The sequence below is a fragment of the Melanostigma gelatinosum genome, assembly GCF_949748355.1.
Source record: "Melanostigma gelatinosum genome assembly, chromosome: 12".
Classification (NCBI taxonomy): Eukaryota; Metazoa; Chordata; class Actinopteri; order Perciformes; family Zoarcidae; genus Melanostigma; species Melanostigma gelatinosum.
This window is the reverse complement of record NC_136645.1, coordinates 9,050,247-9,072,770: the sequence shown is the minus strand read 5'-3', so window position 1 is coordinate 9,072,770 and position 22,524 is coordinate 9,050,247. Positions and strand designations below refer to the sequence as shown.

Genomic DNA, 22,524 nt, shown 5'->3' with positions numbered 1-22,524 from the left:
GAAGACATACAGCATCATTAATTATGAGCTGAACTGAGTGAACGCTACATGGAATCAATTTTTAAATTAAATGCAATTAAAATGATGAAAAGGCACAATTTGTCATTTTGAGATGTATTTATTTAAAACACAACAAAAGTACGGTATATAATGCATAAGGCATCGCCACTCTAGGTGGATTATAAGGCGAGAGCAAACAATGAGATCTAAATGAAGACAAAACAAATACTTCACTACAAAGCTTTGTAGCAGTAAAATTCAGAGCCTTTAACTGGATGTTGAACAAAGCATTCACTTGGCAGGAAATTAAAAAACCAACGAGAGGTACAAAGACAAATTCTGCTTCGGAAAAAAAACAACAACAACAACAACAATGCAAGAGACATATTTTTAAGGGAATAATAATTCTTTAGAAAAACCATTCCAGCACTATCTGGCAAACGCAACGGAGACCCACGGGAGCATATGTTTGTAATTCCTACTGTTCTGTTTAAGTTATTTTTGTACATTCTAATTCTGCAACAACTCTGTATCACATTAACAATGCAGCATCTCTATTCTTAGATTTTTTTAAAAAGAAGAAGAAACTGAAAATCGACAAGAAGCTCCAGTTGTTCCACCGAGTGTGCCAAACGCGCTAAACTTTATGGCCCTGTTTTGCGTTGTTAAAAAAAAAAAAAAATCCTGGCCTTGTGTGTGTGTGTGTGTATACTGAATGAAGGACAGTTGGCCTCTGTCATGCTTTAGCCTTCGCTTCTCTGCCTCTCATGGGTGAGCAGCCATTGTTTGAGATGGTTGCCCTTGCCGCTCATGTACGGCCCACTCTGTCCACTGCTAGAAATGACTCGGTGGCAGGGGATGAGGAGAGGAACCTGGCACAGACAGACGGAGAGAAAATTCAACTCTGAGGAAACAAACATGTTGAAGTTCTGCAAGGATCACACAAGAACAATCAAACAGGGACACTTTTTAAATGTTTTCTTTAAAACTGTTTTTTTTTTCTTGCAATTGATCATTCAGAAAGGAGGCTGCAGAAAGCAACTTTTCATGTTTTAAACTTTAAAAATATAAATGACATGAAGGAGCAGTACTGTTACCATTAAACTGTGACGCGTTACTAAAAAACGAAGAAAAAGATATACAGATTGGCGCTTGACTGCTTTCTTGTTCTCAGGTTGACATTTATTGTCACAGCAAGACACGAGTTGCAGATGTTGATAGTAGATATGTATTATGTATGAAAGAATCTGATTTACCACATAAACGGTGCGACTTAAAAGTAACCAACGTGCAGAAAATGTGAATCTGCACTTTTCTCTTCTTTTTTTTTTTGCGGTTGCTTTTTATGTTCATGCACTGCATGAAAACAAAGTGTCACACCAGAAGTGTCTGGTTTGATCCTGCACAAATCCACATTCAGGGTGAAGGCTCAGTCTTTGGGTATAAATGTTTTTTTACTCTTTAATAGTGTAAAGCAAAGAAGCAATCAAAAATTAATGGGCAAAAACACCAGCAGGATGAATATGCAATCGAGAGGGTGTCAACATTAAGATCTGATAACCCTGTGATCATTAAAAAGAGGAAGTCGGTGGAGCGTTTACTCTTGTTGCAGAAGACTGCCAGGGGGGGTCCCGAGTTCTTTGTAAACTAAATGGCTGGAGAAAGATTAAACAAGAAAGCCCAAAACACTTCGATCATTGTGCATTCAGAACAAGAAGAGTGGCAATGGTTGGAAGGAGTCACAGCAATGATTCCTTTTCAAATATTCTTGATGTTGCCCTCGTTGTTACTTGTCACACGAAGTACAAAAACATCCCAACTACTGCTGCGCTGTGACTAGAACTCTCCAATTGAACAAAGTTATCCGGGACCTGATGGCTGCACCTCCAGCCTTTTCGATAAAAGTTGGACATGCAGTGTGTTTCAGTTCAAATCCATCATTAAACCCCGCTCCCATATCAACAGCAATAAAACTTTCCGAGCCCCAGATTAACCTTGCAGACAGAGAAATACTGCTGGAGTATTCGGATCAATACTGTTCCCCGGGTTTGGAGGGAGAGCAGGGTACCCTCAAGGCCTGCGGATCTGCCTCTTCACTTGGGGGGGGGGAAAGAGCACTACGCCGCGCTTATCAATACTCAAATCCTGGTGAAGAAGAAGTGCCACAGAGAGAGGCGAGGATCGATTGAGCACACTGAGCTTTTCACAGTTGAAGCCTGAGTGGAGCAGCGCTACTGACAAGTAATTGACACGGACAATCTGACTCTGGATCTGTATCAGGAGCTGAGGGCTCAGGCTCCCAGGCTCCCTGACAAAAGGACGGAAATGTCTGTAAAACACGAGACAGAGCTTTTATACAGCCGTCCAAAAGCAACGCCATTGGCTAATGGCATATACAAAGCCTATACAGAAACTAGAGCGTATGAAACACTTTTTTTTGGTGGTTTATTTGCATTTACTCTGTCTTTCAAATTCATTTGAATGATCATAAATTACTTTTCTTCCTACTTTAATAAGAAAAACAGTGTCGGAGGAAAAGCCCGGTACTGAGATGAGGATGTACACAAGCTATTTCACTGCACATGTGAGGGAGAGCATCTCACCGGCTGCATTTTGCTGTACATGAAGTGTTCTCTGCCTCACAGAGCACACCGGTGGTGCCCACAGCACTACATGGGCAGAGCTAAACGGGCTTTGATCAAAGGGTTTGATCAAAAGAAGACACACCACTTGCCCTCTAGCTCTCCATTTTGTGCACAGTGGATTCATGGGCAAAATGATGCGGGCCAGGTTTCCTGCAAGAATCGGAGATTTGCAGCGAACATCTCCAGTAAAGACAGGAACAGGAACAAAAGGTGTGGGCTTAAAATTGTGCTGGAGGTCGACTTGTACTTCTCCGCCGCTCTCGGAGGGAGGCGTTCGTTCCGCTGTTGCTCATATTCGAAACACACACCTACAGTTTAGATTACATATCCTTCATCACGGAGACTTATTTTATTTAAAAACTCACAGGTGGAGTACACAAGTACTTTGTTGTAGGCAGTGCTCGTCAAGAAATTGAAACAAAACAAATGGAATGAGAATCTGTGTCATCACTTTATATATATGAAGAGAATCTATTATACAGAATAGATTACATAGATCTTTTTATACATTTTTCTCTGTTTGTATACTCATTAATTAAGCATTATTACAACATAATTGATGTAAAACCTTAAAATATATTGCAAACCATGTGTTGTTACACATAATCCAAATTGTATTTATGAATATTTAATTGGAGATGCAACTGATGATTAGTTTAATTATCGCTTGATCTGCGGACTACTTTCCAGATATAATTGTTACATCTATAAAACATCAGAAAACAGTTTCCAAGGTGACAATTCTACAATTACCTTAAACAGAGAAAAAAAACATCTTTACATTTTAGTAGCTTTAATTAACCAGAATTATTGCTGAAAAGTGACTCAAAAGCAACTAATACCAAAATATTTGCAAATGAATTGCCTAATCGTTCAGCTCTATATTTCGTACTGGAAGTGATGTCATGGTAAAATGACTAATTAACCTTTGGCTATAGGCAGCTTACAACATGCAGGTTCATGAAGTCATTAAAGATTATAATAGAAATGATGAGTTTCCCAATCTGGCTAAATAAAGCAAGTCAGAGAGAAGCCTGTCAATCAATGCCAGCAGCACTCACCGGGTTCCTCCTCATGGCCCCTCCCACTGCCCGCACCGCTCTGGGGTTTCCCACCATCTTGGCGAGGCGCTTGTACGACACCGTCTCTCCAAACTTCACATCCTTCAGAAGTGTCTGCAACACGCGGCTGGTGAACGCGTCTTCGCCCACAAAGCAGAGGAAGAGCGGGAGACAGACGGAGGGAACAGAGGAAGAGGGGAGTCCCTCATTTAATCAGACAGCTGCCTGAGAGGCTGCCGGCAACAAGACACCACACTTTAGTACAACGCAGATTTCACACTCCTTTGAAATAAACCGGTGTTTTGAATTTAAATCAAAAGTTTGAGACATCACTACATTTTCTGATCAACTTAATGTTTTTTCATCATGTCGAACTGCATGTTTGAGGGCCAATTCTTCCTCCAAGGGGCTCTGTAGGACTTTACAATACTCATTAACAACTGAATACACAGAAGTCCCTCAATTTGACCTTAGAACTAGTATTAACATGCTACAGACGCTGATGTGAGAAAATTATTTCCATGGCAGAAAAATCTAGGTTATGCTTTGAAAGGTCACAGCTAAAATTAAAAAAAGTTCGCTCCTTCATTTAAAAGGATTAAGAGAGGCCAAAAAGACTGCAAATCTGCTCCAGATTTTTAATAATAATAATTTGAATGTTGCACACCATTTGTGGCAGTGGGATGACTTTGAGGTTAATCAGACCAATTTGTCCTTTTAATTGCTTTCTATTCAGAGTAGATTCATTATATCATCTTCACTTAAATGGCGGAATTCTTCAAATCATCCGCAGCTTAACCGACCACATTAACGGCTTTGATTTCATTAGCACTTTAGCAGTAGCATTATCTTTTTCTTTCTGGATTACCAGGCAGTGACTGAGAGGCAAAAAAAAACAGGGGAAAACCGATTTGAAGCATCTCGAAACCTTAAGACGTCGATGCAGTGAGCTCGTGTAGCAAGTGAACACTTCTTTTTTTTGCACAGAGAACAAGATGGGGAACAATAGTCTCGTTATCAGGAGGGGGTGAACTTCTTCTAGTACATACATGTACTCAGTCATGAAAATTCAATTAGTGATCTCCCATTCTCTCTCATTTATATGGTCTAAGAGAGCACATGACAAGTGATCTATGAGAAATCCCTCCAAATTGGCATTGTGTGAAAACATGTCACACCCCTGTCTCTCTTCTACAGAGTGAACATCCTTTGCTCCCCAGGCTCCCTCGCTACCTTATAGTCACTCTCCGCTACACAAAGCCACGCGAACAAGGCAATTTGCCTAAACTGGGGGGAATAAGTGTAAAACCTAAAGGGGATATATTTGATTGATGCGCACCCATGTGAGTTCTTTGTCTTCAACAAGGCCCGTAGGTACTGTTTAATAATTTTTCAGGTAATAATCACGCTGTCAACGAGATGACGGGCTCTTACGCAGACAGACTTAATGTTATGAGGAGATAAGATACACCCTGGAAATTTCTTTTCTGCATTATTCTCCCTCATGAAGCTCGGATTTGGCCACGTGATGTATATTGATATCGCTTTTGTCACCACCGGCTGGTAGATGACAACTTGCCCAGACTATGGCTGTGGCTATGTCAAATCCCTGTTGATGCAAACGTTATTGACAAACAACCAGAGTCAGTGTCAAGCCAGCAGACGCTGCTTTCGCCGACAAGCAACAAGCTACGGGGCCGTTTAGACTTTTATAAATCCAGAGCAGCTTTTATTTTTCCTGTAAGGTTTCACATCTCAAACCGTTCCGGACAAAAAAAAAAAAACACAAGTGTCTACGGTTTTATCTGCCGCTACAGAGGTTAAAGAACTTTGCCCTCATCAGTGTTAGTGACAGAGACTTCGTGCGGGTCACTCGAGGTGACCAGCAATGATTTGGAGAGCAGTCCCCCAGCCCCATACTTCATAAAGAGCCTAATACGCTGTGTCTGGGGGTCAGGACCCTCTTTAGATCGGGGTGTAGTGATGTCAATTGTTTAAATAAAAGTTGAGAGGAAGCACTAACATGTTTACAGACATCCCATGATTATGTCACAGGTCCATTACCTACCATGAGGCCAGGTGATAGGGCCACTGCAGAGGCAGAGGCGGATTGAGCCGGAGTAAAATCGAACAGATCGAGCGATTATGAATGTATTGGCATATATGATTGATTTGCTCATTATTTTGTATACGAGAGCAATTTAAAAGAAGAAATAAACAACGGGCGTAAACTGAATTCCATCAGCCCGGCTAATGATAGGTTCGGGGAGATGACTTTCAGCTGACAGCCACCTCTGATATGATTGTGACAATATGAAGACAATAGTGGATATGCAGCTACCTCATTATCCTTTGTGTCTAATGGGAGGGAAGACTGTGACTCCCAGTCAAAGTGTCTCTTGAGTCTTGAGGGATCCATACTTTTGAAGGCTGACGGGGTGCTGATGATTCTCTGATTATTCGATATTCTGAAAACGTTCATTTCCCTAATTCCTCTCCACATCACAGGGGCGAGTCCTGGTGAGCGTCTCATCTCGCCCTGTGCTGTGCACAGGGGGAGGTTCAGCCTCCTGCAGGAACAGTCATTTGGGCTTTGAAGAGCCCCCCCCCCCGCATATTCCCTGTGCCGCTTACCGACACTAAGATCCTCTCGTCTGTTACATATGGATGTATAATTAATGAGATAAGAATATGCATCGTTTTGAGAACCCATGATGGCGTCTGTTTTTCTGGAGGGGGCAAACGCGCGTGCACAAACACGAGCTCAATGAGCACGACGCACGCACGCACCATTCCTCTAACGGCCCAACTTGCGTGTGATCTTGCACGCGTCAGTCAGACAGTATAGAAAAACTGCACCTCGCATCTCCTTTCATGTCACCTCTGTTGCTCAGGTATATCGTGACAGCTAATATGAAAAGTGGCTTGTTTTGTCAGAAATGTGTAAATAAACATGGCAACACTTCAAGTGAAGGTCACAACTCAATATTACATGACAAGTGCTGCGAGAGCGCTGTCGCGTTCAGGTTCTCCCACAAGATAACTGAGCAAACAAAAGTTGGTTGCCACAGATTGTAAAGACCTGCATTGTTATTTTTTTTCCCAGGCAGGCAGCGGCTGCATGACTGGATCGAGTAGGAATTTGTACAGCAGTAAGGCAAAAAAACCGAACCCTTAATATTTGTGAATTAACAAGCAAAAAAGAAAAAAAAGAAACCTTCTATTTTCCTCCCCTCCAAAGACAAATACTCTCGATGCTCACATTTAACATTTCTACACTGGCGTGGCCTATGGTTCTGACTACTGAGAGCAATCCAAGCCTAAACCCTGTATTTACTGAGCCCCAAAACAACAGGCGAGGGAGAGAGGTGGAACACAGCACAATCACCTATTCAGATCAGGTACTAATGAAGAATTCCATCTATCCTGAAATTTAATTAAAACCCCAAAGACTTCAGATGAGATGCGATTTGAAAGAGCCTGGGGCTGGTACACAAGCACTTGGTGGCGAAGGGAATCACACTGAAAGTTGATATCGTAATTGGTCCTGATGTATTTCTGCATTGCCTTCGCGGGAGCGTGGGACTCATAGCTGTATACAGGGTCTCGATGGAGTACCTGCTCATTGAAAATGCCATCACTCAACCACTGCAGATCTGCATGAAATTAGAGAGCAACTAAGGCCTGATTGCAAGGGAAAAGAGGCACGATTGTTAAATGCATATATTAAAGCAACTTTCTTTCCTCCTGTGTAGGTGTGCTTCTGGGTCTAAATGAGCACTTCAGGAAATCTTTAGGTTAAAATGCAATGAACGTCTTAGTGTGACAAAGAAATAGCCTCTAATTGCTTGAAAACGGCGATAAGTTTGGAATTTCAAAAGTGAGGCTGCGAGTATTGTTTGTTTCCTCAAAACAAAAAGCGCCAGGGATAATTAATCCCTCGTTTGTTTCCTCAGCGCCCTCAATCATTCACTCCGCAGTCAGAACTACCAGTTGAAAGGACCCTAATTGTCAATTTTTCGGGGTGCTTTCATTTTACTCGTCCTAGGTGACTGGTCAAGCAAACAATAAGCTCATTCAAACTTTACCACCATTCACATGTTGTCAGTGATAAAAAAAAAAAAAAAAAAAATAGGCTTCCTGTCTGAAAATGCCAAGAGTGGAATTCGATCAGTTTCAAAGAATGTGCCAAGAATCATAGAAAAGCTTGCCAAGACTAACACGCGTGGTAAGAGCTGCCACAGATTACTGAACCAAGTTACAGCTCTGTGTTCTGCTCTCTCTCTCCTCTCGCTCACCCACTCACTCGCTTTTCCTCCGCTCTCTCTCCCTCCCTCTCTCTCAGCCATAAAATACTTCATTATAACACAGTGAGCCAGTGAGTGTAAGTGATGTAACTGACAATTAAGAGTGAAAGCCTGATCCCAGTCATGGCTCTGCAAATATTTATCCATGACAGACCTCCTTGCAGGGCGGGGTGGTGAAAGGCAGGGAGCGGGAGACTCCCAGCGGTCTGCGGCTCACTGAAGTACGCCTGGAGCTAGGGCTGGGCGATATGGCCTAAAAAAAAAATCTCCGATTTTTTTACAAAAAATCCGATTCACGATTTAAATCGATTTTTTTCCCCCAAAATTTTTTGCAGATGACAGAAGCTGTTGAAAACAATTTTTTCTTTTATTTTGTGATGATTTTCCCAAGTAGGTTGATAAAAATAAAGTGCAAACAAAACCTGAACATTGTAGAAAGGTGCCTGTAGTATACAAAAAGTATTTGGTCACTCTTTTGTTTGCCTGAATCATTTAAATATAAAATTAAATTAAACATAACATTAAATGGCATTAAATAGTAGCCTTCCATTGTAAACAACTGTGCAAATGTAACTTTTTACAGTAAGCTTTTCTAACTGAATACACTGATACAAACACAGCATGAAATAAAATGTATATGACCCTTTAACATTCACATTTTCAAAAGTGCAACATCTGATCTAACATCAACATAACATATTTTGCACAGTAAATAAGTGCATGTAAACAAAATCAAGTGCATTCACAACATAACCAACAGTATTAAACAGTAGTGCATGTTTTTTCTAAATATTTTTTGCCAGGAAGACAAGCCTGTCTACTACCTCTGGCTTCAGGCATGCACGGTGGCATGTAACAATGCCCCCCCACACACTGAAAAGCCTCTCAGAGGGGGCACTTGTAGCTGGCACAGAGAGGTATTTCTTTGCTAAAGTACTTAGCCTTGGAAAGTTAAGTTGGTGACGCTTCCACCAGTCAAGTGGATCGGTGTCTGGGTCAACCTGCTGGACCACAGGTCAGTTGTTGCGGAGTAGAATGACATCCCCTCCAGCTCCGCAGAGATCCTTTGGCGTGTACTATTGTACAGCCGAGGCAAGGCAACGTCAGAAAAATGTTTACGGCTTGGTAGCACGTACCTGGGGTCCAAAGCTTTGAGACGGTGAATAAACCCCGGCTTTTCCACGGTGTATATGGGCACCATATCTTTTGCGATATACATCGCGACTGCATCCGTGATGGCTTTCCACCGTGTGGAAAGCAGTGAAGCTGCTGGCCGCCATTGTTTTAGTTTGTAAACAATGCGCGCGCACTCTACTACGGGAAAAAGGGGTGGGGGCGATTTTCTCGATTTTCAATAAAACACATCGCCTTAAAGCACACATTCGAATTAATCGATTAAATCGATTTATCGCCCAGCCCTACCTGGAGCCATTTGACGCAGCGCTGCAACTCGGGGCTCATTTCTGCCGGGCTATCGTTGACCACGCGGCTCAGGGGGGCCTCGCTGCTCCTGCGAGGGATACGAGGAAGGATGGGGAGTTGAGGTGGGGATCAGAGGAGCGATCATAATACCCAATTCTTGGTTGAATGGTGCTCAAATATGTCACGAGAGTGTAATAACATGCCAACGGGTGACACAGATGCAAGATGGCATCATTTGCAAGAGTGAAACTAAAGTTGTTAATCGAGACGTGTTTAAAATCTAAAGTTCCACATTTCGGCGGTGCTCCTGTCAGTGGGCCGTGACAAATATCAGGGCTGTGAAAGACGGAGAACACAAAGACATTTGGTACAGTCGACATGTATTTTTTTATGAAGTGCAGCGTGATAGAGTATGAAAGGAAACATTGTCGGGTCATAAGGAACGGCGCTAACAGTTTATTTCAAACAACTTTCAGGAAGCAGAACCACTTTCCGTCCAAACAAAAAAAAAGTTTTCAAAAGTCTTGCAGCTCTTTTGGGGAGAAAAAAAAAAAAAAGGTTATGAGCACACCGTTAACAACAGTTTTAACTCTGCTTGGGTCTAGTTTATAGTTCATGACAAGAATAAATGGATTTTTTTTTTTGGCCAGAGCGGTGCTGGCCAGCAAAGCACTGCACTTGGACGCGCATCTTAGCATGAGGAGATGCTTGGAGGAATTTGCCGATGGTTGAGTTGGCATCACTTAACAGCTGAATTTCTCTCCGCTGCTGACCACCCCCCAGGTCAATGCAAGCAGACTGACCCACATTTGACACTTAAAGACCCTACTGGGAAGGTCCTCTCTTAGCATGTGTATTACTGCAAAGTGGACCTCAAGCTGTGTTGTGGATCTAAAGCAGGCCGCCAATTCCATTAACTGGTGTACAGGACTTATAAATAAATAATATCACCATTTAAGTGCCCCCTTTTTTCAAAATTGGCTTATCCTGTATGGTATTAATAATAGACATTTACTTTGTTAAACACACAGACCGTCTCTCTCCTGCCCGCCGTAACAACACGGCCCTAAAGTGTTTTTACACTTCTGCAGGTCACAGTTTGAGCCACGTTTTATATTGGACATGTGAAGCTGAGGTTTACTGGAGTGTTATGACTGAGCAGGTCACTTTTCAGGGAACCGCTCTGCCTGCTAGTTTGTGGCTGTGTGATGAAAATCTCCCGGGTGCCGTTTAACAGTGGGTGTAAATACAGTAAAAGGTGTAAATACTCTCATTTCTAAATAAACCACACAGCAGTTTATAGTTGACTGGCGAAAAAACTCGCAAACCCACCAGCGGGTCCTGTGCTGAGACCCGCTCAAACAATGGCCATGGCTCATGGCAATCTCTGTCGGCATGGGTGAGTGCCCAGCCAGCCCCTACTTGTCATTGTCTCTCCTTTCTATCCTTCCCTTCCCTCCCCCTGCTCTCCCTCCTCATTTCCCCCTCTCTATTTCTCTATCCTCCCACTCCAGCTCTTTTGGCTCCCCACCACCTACACCCCCAGACACACACCCACCATCCCCCCCCCTACCTCTCTTTCTCTCTGCAAGGATCTTCAGGCCACTGTTCCCTCTCTAAAACACCCCCCCCCCCTTTCCCTCCACCACCACCACCACCACCACCTCCTCCTCAACCCCTCTTTCTCTCTGAGAGGATGTTCCAGCCGCTGCACACTGACAGCTCGGGGATATTGTGTGTGGAAATGTTCCTGTTGGACCCGCAGGCCCTTACAATCTACCGGACAAAGGCTAGAGCACCTTTGCTTAAGGCTGGACACCTTTGACCTCCAGCTCGCACTTCAGACTTGTCACCGTGGCTAATTTTCTTCTCCCCTCAGCCCCCCAGTTATGGATGTGCCCGGCTTCAAAAGGTGTTTTGAGTGATACAACATTGACAGTAGTAAAAGTTAATGCAATGCAGTACATGTTATGGCCGGTAAACAACAGCGAAATAAATAAATAAAAGTGGAACAACATCAGTCGGGCTGAAGTCTGTCACCTCTCGGTGCAATGGGGGATTGTTTGTAAAGAGCATGTGGGCAGTGGAGATGTAGCTCCTGCGCTGGCAACATTTCCAGTTGCTTCAATGAATTACGAATAAAGCGGCAATCATAGGACCTTTATAGCGTCCGGACCGGCACGTTAGAAACTCTGCATTTCAAATGAGAGATTAGAGATGTGTGATAAATGTTGGGCTTATTCCAAAGAAACTCAAAAAGTGAAGCAATCTTTATATTGTTTTAAAGTATTTGCCATCCCCGGTCTAAAAACCTAGAAGTATAAATAGTAGGGATCATAAACAGTATTTCATTAACTGTGAATAACAGTTCAAATGTGGTTAAACCTAAATTGTTATTTATTATCTTTTGACGAGTTCAAATTATATATTTATTTTATGTCCTTCAGGCGTTTACTATTTCATCACAGGTAAGGAAATAAGAAACTAATTCCAAACTAGCCGGGATCTGCCGCACTAAAAAGAATATTTCCCTTGATAGAAGATTGAGATTTGAGAAAATGTCTAATATTGTGCTCCTGTCACAATCAATTTCCAATTACCATAAATCATTGCTGCGTAAAGTGGGAGTCATTTGCAGTTCTACCTATTTTCCAACTCTAATATAAAGAATGAATTGAGCATTTATATAATGTTGGAGGTTATTTCATTCATCCTGGAGGAAACAATCAAAGGAGACAAAGGAACAAAATAAAATAAAAAAAGAATAGCCAACATTAAATTTGTCAATTTCCTTCGGCATATTCTGTATCTGCAGTTGCACAAGACTTCACTAAGACTTTTTCTATCAGCTGCAGACGTAAGAATGAAACAGGTTAACCACAGGATCTAATTGAAAGGAATCTGGCGAAGGGTGTAATGGTATATTGCACAAAAAGGGGAAAAACTCAGAACTCATGCCTCCATCCTGTGAAGCGTGATGGCGCTCATCCTGACTCGATCGGCTGTCACTTTTGACACAGCCTGCCAGAGTTCTCCTTCACCGATCATGGGTAACATGGCGGGTCAGAGGATGAAATAGAAAAGGCCAAGAGCAGTCCAATATTTTTCCTCGGCCTTATAGCTGCAGATACTTAACTCAGAGACGTCAAAGACTCAAGAGAGCATGAAAAAAGCCTAAAATGACTGTCTAAAAAGGGGAAAAGAAATACAGCATGTCTCTATGAATGTCAAGATCCCGATGTTCTCTGAGCCAAAGGCTGTGATACAATTGTAAGCCACATGCTCAATGCAGCTCGTTCAACCATTTGAAGATCATTCAGATGCCTATCTGGCTACCGCGGCACTAAAGTCGAGAGCTTTCAGAGGGGTAAGCTGTAAGGAATGCTTCCTATTCTACTGTGGGGTGCACGTTTCGTGCTCCGACCGTTTCAAAAATAAAGGCAACTCGGCCAGATAAACGGCTCTCTAGATATCCAAACACTCTTATTAGCGAATGTCCGCCGAAGAGGCCGCAACACTCAATCCAATACATAAAGGTGGTGGTAAAATACTGCAGAGTAGGCAACAAAGCACACAACAATTAGGTCTTCTCCCAACTGGCTAGCCACAGGAGTCAGTGAAGGCGTGCATTACCAGAGCCTTAACTCTTACTCCATTATGTAGTGTATCCACACACCCCGACGCGGCAATGTTTATCTACAACAGACTACTGAGCAGTTTCAAACAGTGTTTTTAGCCTCTATTCTCAAGTGCCATAGTAAGAGATTCCAATTACCCGAATGGTAAGGAGCCAGTGAGGGAGGCATAAAGTACATTAGGGATCCCCTGTAACTGCAGGGACCTTTTAGAGCCTCAACTGAAGAGGGCCGAGAGACTGGAGGGACAGTGACCCTGCATGGATAGCCTCTGTCAAAATTTGACCACGTCAAGCACAAAGGCATTATGGGAATCCAGTGTCACCAAGTCCTAATTACTGTCTGTGTTCAGAGCAAATTACTGCCTTGTTCCTCTGATTAGCGAGGAGGCTAATCTTCACCTGTGTACGCCAGCACTGCTGAGGGCCCTTGAGTGTTAGCGCTTCGTCTTCTGTAATTTATTTTTAAATCAGTGCCCGCTCCCAGGAGTTTTGAGTGTTTTGTTGTGAACCGCTTACCATGATCCCCACCACCGCCCCCTCACCCCTAAATCCTTGACTAAATCCTTGTTTGGTGCCGCAGGAAGATAAGCAAGAACAACACTTGGGCATAATTGACTCGTACTCTTCTCCAAGATGTCAGAGCGGAATCATCTCTCTGCATATTGCCTCAGTATGTCACAGACTGTACACTTCTGCATGTTGCAGATATAGAATCCAATCAAGTTCGAAAACAAACCAGCGCAACCCTCGTGCCGGGAAAAACTTCCCGGTCGACAGCGAGGGAAAAAAGAAAAAAAAGAAAAGAAACAAACTGCAGGAGCTGCTTTTAGCTGATTCTCTACAGTGAAGGGTAACTCCCGCTCGGCTCCCGTCCTCACCCTGGAGGACCTGCTTTAGAAACCCCAACATTTGCAGATTTTGTTTTTTTTTCATCCGAGTGAATGTCAGCGTCTCGTCTGCGTGGGGCGGTTTACAGGTAGTGTGTTACACAGGTGTTGGTTTACACAGGAAATGGCACATGCAGCCTGATTGGGACGGTCCCGAGAGATCGAGGCATAAACGTAGAGCACAGATGGGTCCAAGGGCCAGTGGGAGCAGCACCTTAATGAATACGCAGCTGAGTACTGCACTTCACAACATGCAAAACAATATTCTAAGGCCGCAGTAAAACAAAAAAAAAAAATAGAACAGAAATGATCTGAATATCATTACACAATGAATTATTCATACCATTTCCAAAAGGGACTACGTCAAAAAGTCCCCCCCCCCCTGCTTTATTGACGATTTCATTCAATATCTCAGCAGATCACTGTTTGTATGACAACGCATTTTAGTTACAAATGTAAGCAGTTTATTTAGCACACAGCCTTGTGTGTGTGTGTATATATATATATATATATATATATATATATATATATATATATATATATATATATATATATATATATATATATAAATAAAAATACATATATATATCTTGCAAAATAGTCATTTTAATTGATTAAAATTAGGCGACTACATACAAGAGAGAGAGAAAAGAGAGCCGGAGAGGAGGAGAGAGACATTATAGAGGCAAAAAAAAAATAAGTTGTTGATACGGTTCCCGGTGTGTGAGCACATCATGTAAACAGGCCCCAAACAGGGAACACATTTACCATAAAGCTATTCAGTGTGAACCAGGACATTGATTCACAACACTACACGAGTGTGAGAAAAACGATAAATGCATCACCTCAGATATTTCACACTAGCGTTGGTAGTGTGTAAAAGCTGTTGTGACAGCTTGGGTATTAGGGCTAGATAGATGGAAAATGTCTGGCTGCTTATGAATGCCAATGTGACTGAGGTGACGGGTTTGACACAAAAACACTCCACCTCAGAACAATTAGGCTGTTCTCAGGCCCCCATCCAGTGTTGTCAGTGATAATGGAAAGCTGTGAGGATAACTGGTGATAAATAGACTTTAACACCCTCCTCCTTAAGACCAATGCAGTCATGCAGTCCTCTCATATGCTTAACTAATCATGAGCATGGCCGGCAAAAATTCATACAAAAGACTAATTACTGTTGTACTTCACTTCAGTCTCAAAGGCCTCTTATATAAGGACTTGGGGGTTCTCTTGCCTCTTTTCTCCTCTTGATGGGTATTTTTTTACAAGTAGGACTCATGCTAGACAAAAGCATTTAAAAACTGGTGATTGCTTTCATCCGCTTTAATTACATTCAGAAATGGCATTTCTGCCACATAATACACTTCCATTGTTTCAGAATTATCTGGCTTGGGGAGCAAAATCTACAATATTTGACGATGCTCCCGAGCTAAATCGCCTCTTGAAATTGAAATATGCAGCCGAAATACAAAAATAAAAAGGCAGCCTTTTGCTGCTGATATACTGGAAGCTCCTTGGCTTTCTGCAGAATGCTATTATTATGCATATCCAGGTAGAAAGTTAATTAACCCAAAGCTTAAGCTAATTATGGTAGCAGAATGCTATCAACCAAACGCTTTCAGTCAGACAGCTGTCCAGAATTTCATTTGCTAATCATTTGTCTTTTGCCGGAGCATATGGTGCATTTCCCCACTATCACAGCAACAACAAACAGATGAAAATCATTAACTAAAAACAATGTGCAATGTGGAGAATCAGACACATATTTATAAGGCTTTGTGTCAGAGGAAAAAAAAGGGGGGATTTATGGCCTGGGAAGTATAATGATAATTTTTGGTTTTAGCCACTTAGGATTTTAGGGAGACCATGTGACTCATGTGTGCTGGGAATTCAGATGCACAAATATATTGTTTATATCTATATGCTAATGAGACGGAGAATGAGAATGTTTATCCGTGTAAAATTAATTACAATTTTCTATAGGAGCATATGCAAAGCTTGTTCTTAACAATTTTTAGCTTCTAGCACATTTTGTGCCCGTTTTCTTTTTTATCTTACGTTGTTAAAAGTAGAAATCCCTCCGCTCAGAATTAAATCAATTATTTTCCAAGAAATGCTTCATGCATTATTTTTTTTTTCTTCTTCTTTTCATAAAAAACATCATACCGGCTGTTAAAAGGTGATTGATATCAGCATTGCCTTGCGACATTATCAGGCAATAAAGGCTACTCAGGTTCTAATGCAACATGTCATACACAGGCTCCTGTAGTACATTTCTATTGAGGACCTCACAAGCTAAATTGCTTTTTCCCTGCTCCCCCACATCTCAGCCAGCTTGACAGACAAATTGATCAAAGCATTGTAAAATAATATGCTCACAAAATGTCTCGGGGCAGGAGTCCAGCCCTTTTTTTTTCATTTTTCACCCTAATAAAAAAGTACTCTATGATTTCCTCTGTATTATGTGTCTGTGCTCTGTGTGAAAGAGGCAAGAAGCATCATATTTCAGATAATAGTAATCTCCTGTAAACAAAATGCGTATCATTTCTCTGTGAACGCTGAGGCCATGCTAAAAACTAGGAAAAAAAGGGGGGGGGGGGGGGGGGGGAAGCTGTTTAGCAGCGAGGCTGGTGCGTAGGGCCCCAACAGGGGTTGTTGAGATGTAATGAATTTGTTCATCTGATGGTGCCTTCAGGGCTGTCGTTAGACTGGCAGAGGAGGTTGATTTTAGGAAATGTTCCTAAGATCAGTTAGGAAGCAAAAGGGGCTTGAGACGTTTCTATTAGAAAGAGCTGACGGTCATGGTGTGTAAGCAATACTTCAAGGGCGTTTATGTAGCTATAATGGCATTTATCAATAACTATCTATCAATGCCACACGTGCTTTAGTTGCTGCACCGGCTGTTCAGCACCAACCAATATGGTGAATTCAAAAAACAAAAACAAAAAAAAACAACACCATAGAAGGCAAACAGAGTTGCATAAGCCTGCAAAAGCTGTGACACGCTCACAAATATACTACTGTAGGTTTTACTTTATGTTATGCATAGATGTTATCTATTTCCCTTATCCAAAATATGCTCTTAGAGATCATTTATCACACTGACGTCCTAAGCCTGTACCACACCACATCCAAAGCTGGAGAGAGCCTTGTTTAGTATGTCATAAATAAATCAATGGAAATGGCTGATTTGAACTATGACTGCTACAGGCGAGCTTTTGTGAGATCTACATGTAAAGCCGGTTGCAAAGATAAGCCTATATTTTGTCACTTTATCTTGCCTCCCTTAATGCCTGTTTACATTGTGCTACACCATATATCTGAGGTGGCTCTAGTCCCCCCGTCCTGTGACAAAAACATCGTATTCAACTGGTCGAGATACAAATCTAAACATTTAGTTTAATGATTTCTTGCTCACACCTTTTGAGAACGTACAGACAGCGGTGTGATCGAAAGCGTCACTTATGACCGACACAGCAAATGATATTAAACTGAGAAATGATCTAGTGATGCGAATCATTAAATTCATTTGCATATTCCTACTGAACCCGAACACACAAATTAAACCCCGTTCACAAGGAGACGGAGAAAGGTGCTTGCGCATGGTTACAGGACATCTTCCACAATCAAAATTCCATATTATTAATTTTCTCACTTCAACTCATTAACAACAGGAATGTTTTTACTGCTTGATGAATTTGAGGAAATAGCAGACAGTCGGGAAGGAAACACATGTTGAGGTATAATATACACGGTCATTAATGGGTTTCCATAAATTAGAATCTGAACATACATTTCCAAAAGGATAACTTCCTATCCGGGTGCATTTGGAAATGGTTTAATTTCCCAAACCATTCAAGTTTATCAAATGCGAATCTGCACATACATGGATATTTAATTTCAATCTAATCAAAACTAATCTGAGATGTAGGATGTGGACCTGGAAAATTCAGGAATAAGTACTTATTAGCGCCGAGTTTAATCAGTTTCAATCGCTCCAGTAAGACTGGCAACATTCGAACAATTTTGAGGGATGGGCAGGGCATGAAATGCAATCACATATTACATTTCAGAGTGCCGGTTGACACTCGGAACTACTGCATACAACTTGGAGGGAACATAAATAAACAGGAGCGAGCAGTCCATGCTCCCAATGGCCTTTGCTGACCCTACAGACATCAGCTATAATCAACTCCCTTGTGGGTAATAAACAAGTTATTTTTCTGAAATTTCAAATATACTGCAGGAAGAATCACAACCACATGCCATCAGAAATCTAATTTCAAGCCCAACTGTATTCTAGTGCCCCTCATATTTCTACTGCCTGCTCATATTTGCCCAACTTTCTCCAGGATATTTCTTGTGGGATCTACAAAAATGCCCTGCTTCCAATGAGGAATGGGGGCACTCCATCACAGGCGTGGATTCTGTCCGCCTGTAAATTTCACACCTTTGTTTATCACGTCACCAGCCCGGCTGTTGTACAGTACCTTTCAGCAGGTGCGACATCCATTAGGATCTGGATGGTGTGCACACCATTCTCACATCCACTGACTTGGATTGTCCCCAGGGGGCTCAGCAATGAGATGGTCTTCTGAGTGCACTGGCTCTCCCTCTGCTTCTTCATCTCGCTGCCCGGCTAAGGAAGCACAAATTACACGCCGTTCATTGACATATTCATGTGGCAACTTTCACAATTTCCCACACACGATTTGCATTGAATGATCTATTGAAAACCTAGCAGGCCACCAACGGATGATGACTTACATATTTGAACACCTAGCCTCCAAACAATGTCATGATGTGACTTGATCCCAACATTACTATCCAATATTTCTTTTGTGCATGGAAAAGAATACGCCTATCTAACCAATAAATCGCCCATTTTTTCCCCTCTTTCTGTTCTATATATCACATAAATGAGAAAAACAATGCAGTCTGTTCCCTTGTCTGGTGGGGGATTCCCAAGATAGCTCGACATTATTTTCAATCCGTCATTTTTGGTTGATGGTCGGGATGTTTTTCTAGCATTAAATTTGTTCCTCAGGGTGCAACTCCGATGGGATTCTGGTTTCCAGCCCTTAACAACAGCAAAAACGTGCAGCTTTTCTGACGACTGAGATGGATACTGGCAATAACCAGACAGCAGTTCCTTTTTTATTTTTACTTTGAGGGAAGGAGAGATGATTGACTATGTTATATGTGAGTTTTTGAGAGATGGGGGTTATAATAAATAAAGGTCACATTGATTGTAAGAGTTTCAACCAAGGAAACCTTTCCTTCCCGAGACCTTGATCTAAAAAGTGTCTAAAGGGTACAAATACAATATCGCTCTCTCTGTCTTTTTTAACAGTACATGTTATTCACATCCATATATTTCAACTCATACGTTTGCTGTGTGATGTGCCGCAACTGATGATTTTCATTTGTCCGTTATTCTGCTGATAATTTTCGCGATTAATAAACACATTGTTTCATCCATAAGGTGTCAACAGAGAAAAATGTCCATCACAGAGTCCATCACAGAGTCCACGGTGGCAATTTCCACACGTGTTGTTTTGTCCGACCAGCAGTCCAAGACCAAAAGATATTTAGTTTACAAATTAATAAACAGTAAAAAGTAGAAAATCCTCAAATTTGAGAGGATGTAGCGAGATAATAAATGCAGTTTCAAAATGTACTTTATACAAGATGCAGTCTTGTAGACTAGGTACTTAATCAAGCAACAAAACTAGATAATAATTAACCGATTAATCACAACCTGGCAACTACTCTCATCATCAATTCATCATTGTATTTATTTATTCTAGTAAAAAAAAAAAACACGAAACATTGCCTAGTTCCAGCTTCTCAAATGTGAGGAATTGTTGCTTTTCTTTGTCTCGCGTGAGAGCAAAGTGAGGGTTTGCGGCGGTTAGTGTCACCTTGAGCTTGAGGAAATTGTGAAGTAATTTTAAACTCTTCTCTGATATTTTATAGAGCAATCTATGATTCAAATAATCTTATAGTTGCAGCCCCCAAAAGCACAATGAATACAAATAAAAACCCTGCACTGCTAAATGCAGCCTGCACTTTTAATTTCAGAATAGATACAGAACTATATATATTTTTAGATTAAACAAAGGTTATGTGATAAAAAAAAAGAAGAAAAAAGTAGTCATGCATTTACAGTATTTCATATACTTTGTTGCCCCCTCTTCACATACACACCCCACCACATCTGTCACGGTATGCGATCACAAATGCGTCTGCTTCAACTTTCTTGTTTCTACTCTTGCAGCTCTCACTGTATTCATCGGGGGTTTGCCTGTACTGACAATAAAGGCGAGAATTTTCTGAGCCAAACAATGGTACAGTGCACTTTGGATAAGCGCTGAACACACTGGCTGCCATTTAGCAAGCTAGTAATAGACTCATAGATAGAATAATGGACTTCGGCAATAATGGCCTTGGCTAATAGTCTATGCTGATTAAAAATAGCGCCATCATGTTTTGTGCCGTTTTCGGTGCAGTACACTGGGCTAAGTGACTACTTGAATGTTAGGGTGTTTACCCGGCTCTTTTCACGGTGAGGAACAACAAACAATAAGCAGCTTGTGTTGTTAAAAATCACTGGCAGCGTCCTCGCGCTCGTCCATCATTTGACTCGTTTCTCATCACACTAGTTCCTGGTCAAACCTAATCGAGTAGAAAGCGCGCTGGGGCTGCGCAAATGCAACACGTGTGCTTATAGTGTGCGGGATTTTAAATGGAAGGAAATCAATGCCGAAACGTGGGCAAAAGCCTGGCGCAATGATTTGAGAGATGTGTCATACAACTAGTTGGAATACATCTTTTCAAATTAAGCGAGCACTTAAAATGTCGAAAAGATGGACCGAGGTTCGTACCTGAAGGCAAGGATTTACTCTAAAGATAACCCTCGATAGCATGAGAGTATACGGATAACATTTGAACGGCACATTGTGAGGCTTTGTAAAACAGATTTTGACACTGTAAATTAACTCAGTGGCTTACAATGAAGCCTTTTGCGTCCGTGCGACGTCCGCTTCTACTCCATGTGCAAAACAAACGAAGCAGAAAGTCTCTTCCTGTTTCTCCAGACGGCGTGGGCGAGTCGGCCAATCACGAGAGGCTAAAGTCAACCGTTGCGCTGTAATTGGCCGTAATAAAGTCTCCGCCCCTCCCCTCTGCCAGGGACAGACACAGAAGGCTTGTCTTATGGGTCTCAAGTTGGGATTTGGGGTCCTTCAGGGGCATCAGTACACAGAAGACTAGTAATGGTAGTGATTTAGATATTTGATTTGCTTGATATTTTTACAGCAGGAATAAAAAAAACTGAAGCATATTTTGAACATCAATGTCAAACACTGTTATCTCTCTTCTTAAAGCTGAGACATTTGTCCAATTCTGTATCTCCAGTGACACTGAGGTATTCAGGGTCCCAAGCATAACGTTTGTGGATAAAAAAAAACACCTATGATGCTATCAACCAATAACATTTGGCTACCGACCAATAAAGTCACCGTGTTATTATGAACAACACATGGGGCAGCATTTTTTTATTAGAGTTTTATGCGGTTTTAAGTTGCCTTTTGTTGCCTGGAGCAGTCATAGATTCAACTGAAGCATACATTTCTGTGATTATGACCAAGTGTGTGGCATCAGTCATGTATTGTTTAAACCTGTCTGTTGTCCTCTGCAGCTTTGTCTTTTTAGTTTTTTTTTTCTGTGGTGCCTTCAGCTCTCTGCATGCCTCCGTTTGGAATGTGTAGGCCGGCGTGGGCCTGTGGCCCACACCCCATCTCGGTGGTGAGGGTGGGAGCGGGGGAGAAAACGCCACCCCTGCAGAGACCATTTTGAAATCTGTGAGGATTTCCGTGCCATCTGGACCCGCTGCCAGTCTGCCCCAGATAGTAAGGGTTGGCAACGGTACCCGACGGTGCAATATGGCTCTCTCTTTAATGAACTACTAACTGTCCCCCGTTTTAATTGATGTGACATTTGAGCCATTTATCTCTGACATTTCAATGAAGGATGATTCTCAGCCTTGCCATTTACTTTTTTGTGCTATTTTCTAAGAGTCATTTGCATTTTTCTGCTCTAAACCTGCTTTTTGTCTCTCATTAGCTAATTAGAGAGAAACATGCACAATTAATAAAAATGAACATAACCTAGTTTGATATAGGCTTGATGAGGCACAATCAGAAAATCACTGTTTTCTTAATGTTCATCAAAAATGGTGTGAAGGGCTACCTGTGGTAAAAGGTGACTTCGGTAAAGCCTCGTGACCTTTACCCACATACCAACATGTAGCCTACAGTGTGGGACAACTTATGTTCGCAGCATGAGGAGAATCAAGCTCAATTAATCAGCATATGATTGCAGTAAGCAGCCCCCTCTGCTGGATCTTCTGAGCCATACTGTTTGAAATCATTGTAATGCTGCATTCAGTGGCCAGACAATTATCATATGTGGCAGTCACAGTGGAAGTTTCTGCATTTGCTTGATATCTTTTAGTGAAAATAAAAAGTTTCAAATGTGCAAATTTAAAATCATTTAAAA

The 22,524-nt window shown here is 41.8% G+C and overlaps 1 protein-coding gene across 1 annotated transcript; it reads right to left on the bottom strand.

The window, feature by feature from the left end:
* Positions 1-192: 192 nt before the first annotated feature.
* LOC306785403 (methylated-DNA--protein-cysteine methyltransferase-like) lies at positions 193-21,024 on the bottom strand. Its single transcript, XM_079279765.1, has 6 exons — positions 20,977-21,024; positions 18,453-18,601; positions 9,436-9,523; positions 8,168-8,240; positions 3,707-3,846; positions 193-872 (listed from the first exon to the last, which is right to left on the bottom strand). Exons 2-6 carry the CDS (start codon positions 18,587-18,589, stop codon positions 744-746), a joined length of 567 nt encoding a protein of 188 aa, XP_079135891.1. The 5' UTR covers positions 18,590-18,601; positions 20,977-21,024; the 3' UTR covers positions 193-743.
* Between the last annotated feature and the right edge of the window lie 1,500 nt (positions 21,025-22,524).

Excerpts from the sequence above, each read along its gene's own strand:
- LOC306785403 (XM_079279765.1), bottom strand. The coding sequence starts at position 18,589 with ATGAAGAAGCAGAGGGAGAGCCAGTGCACTCAGAAGACCATCTCATTG. Across the intron at positions 9,524-18,452 it reads GATGTCGCACCTGCTGAAAG|GAGCAGCGAGGCCCCCCTGA; the intron begins GTACTGTACAAC and ends TATCCCTCGCAG. Across the intron at positions 3,847-8,167 it reads CCACCCCGCCCTGCAAGGAG|ACGCGTTCACCAGCCGCGTG; the intron begins GTCTGTCATGGA and ends TTGTGGGCGAAG.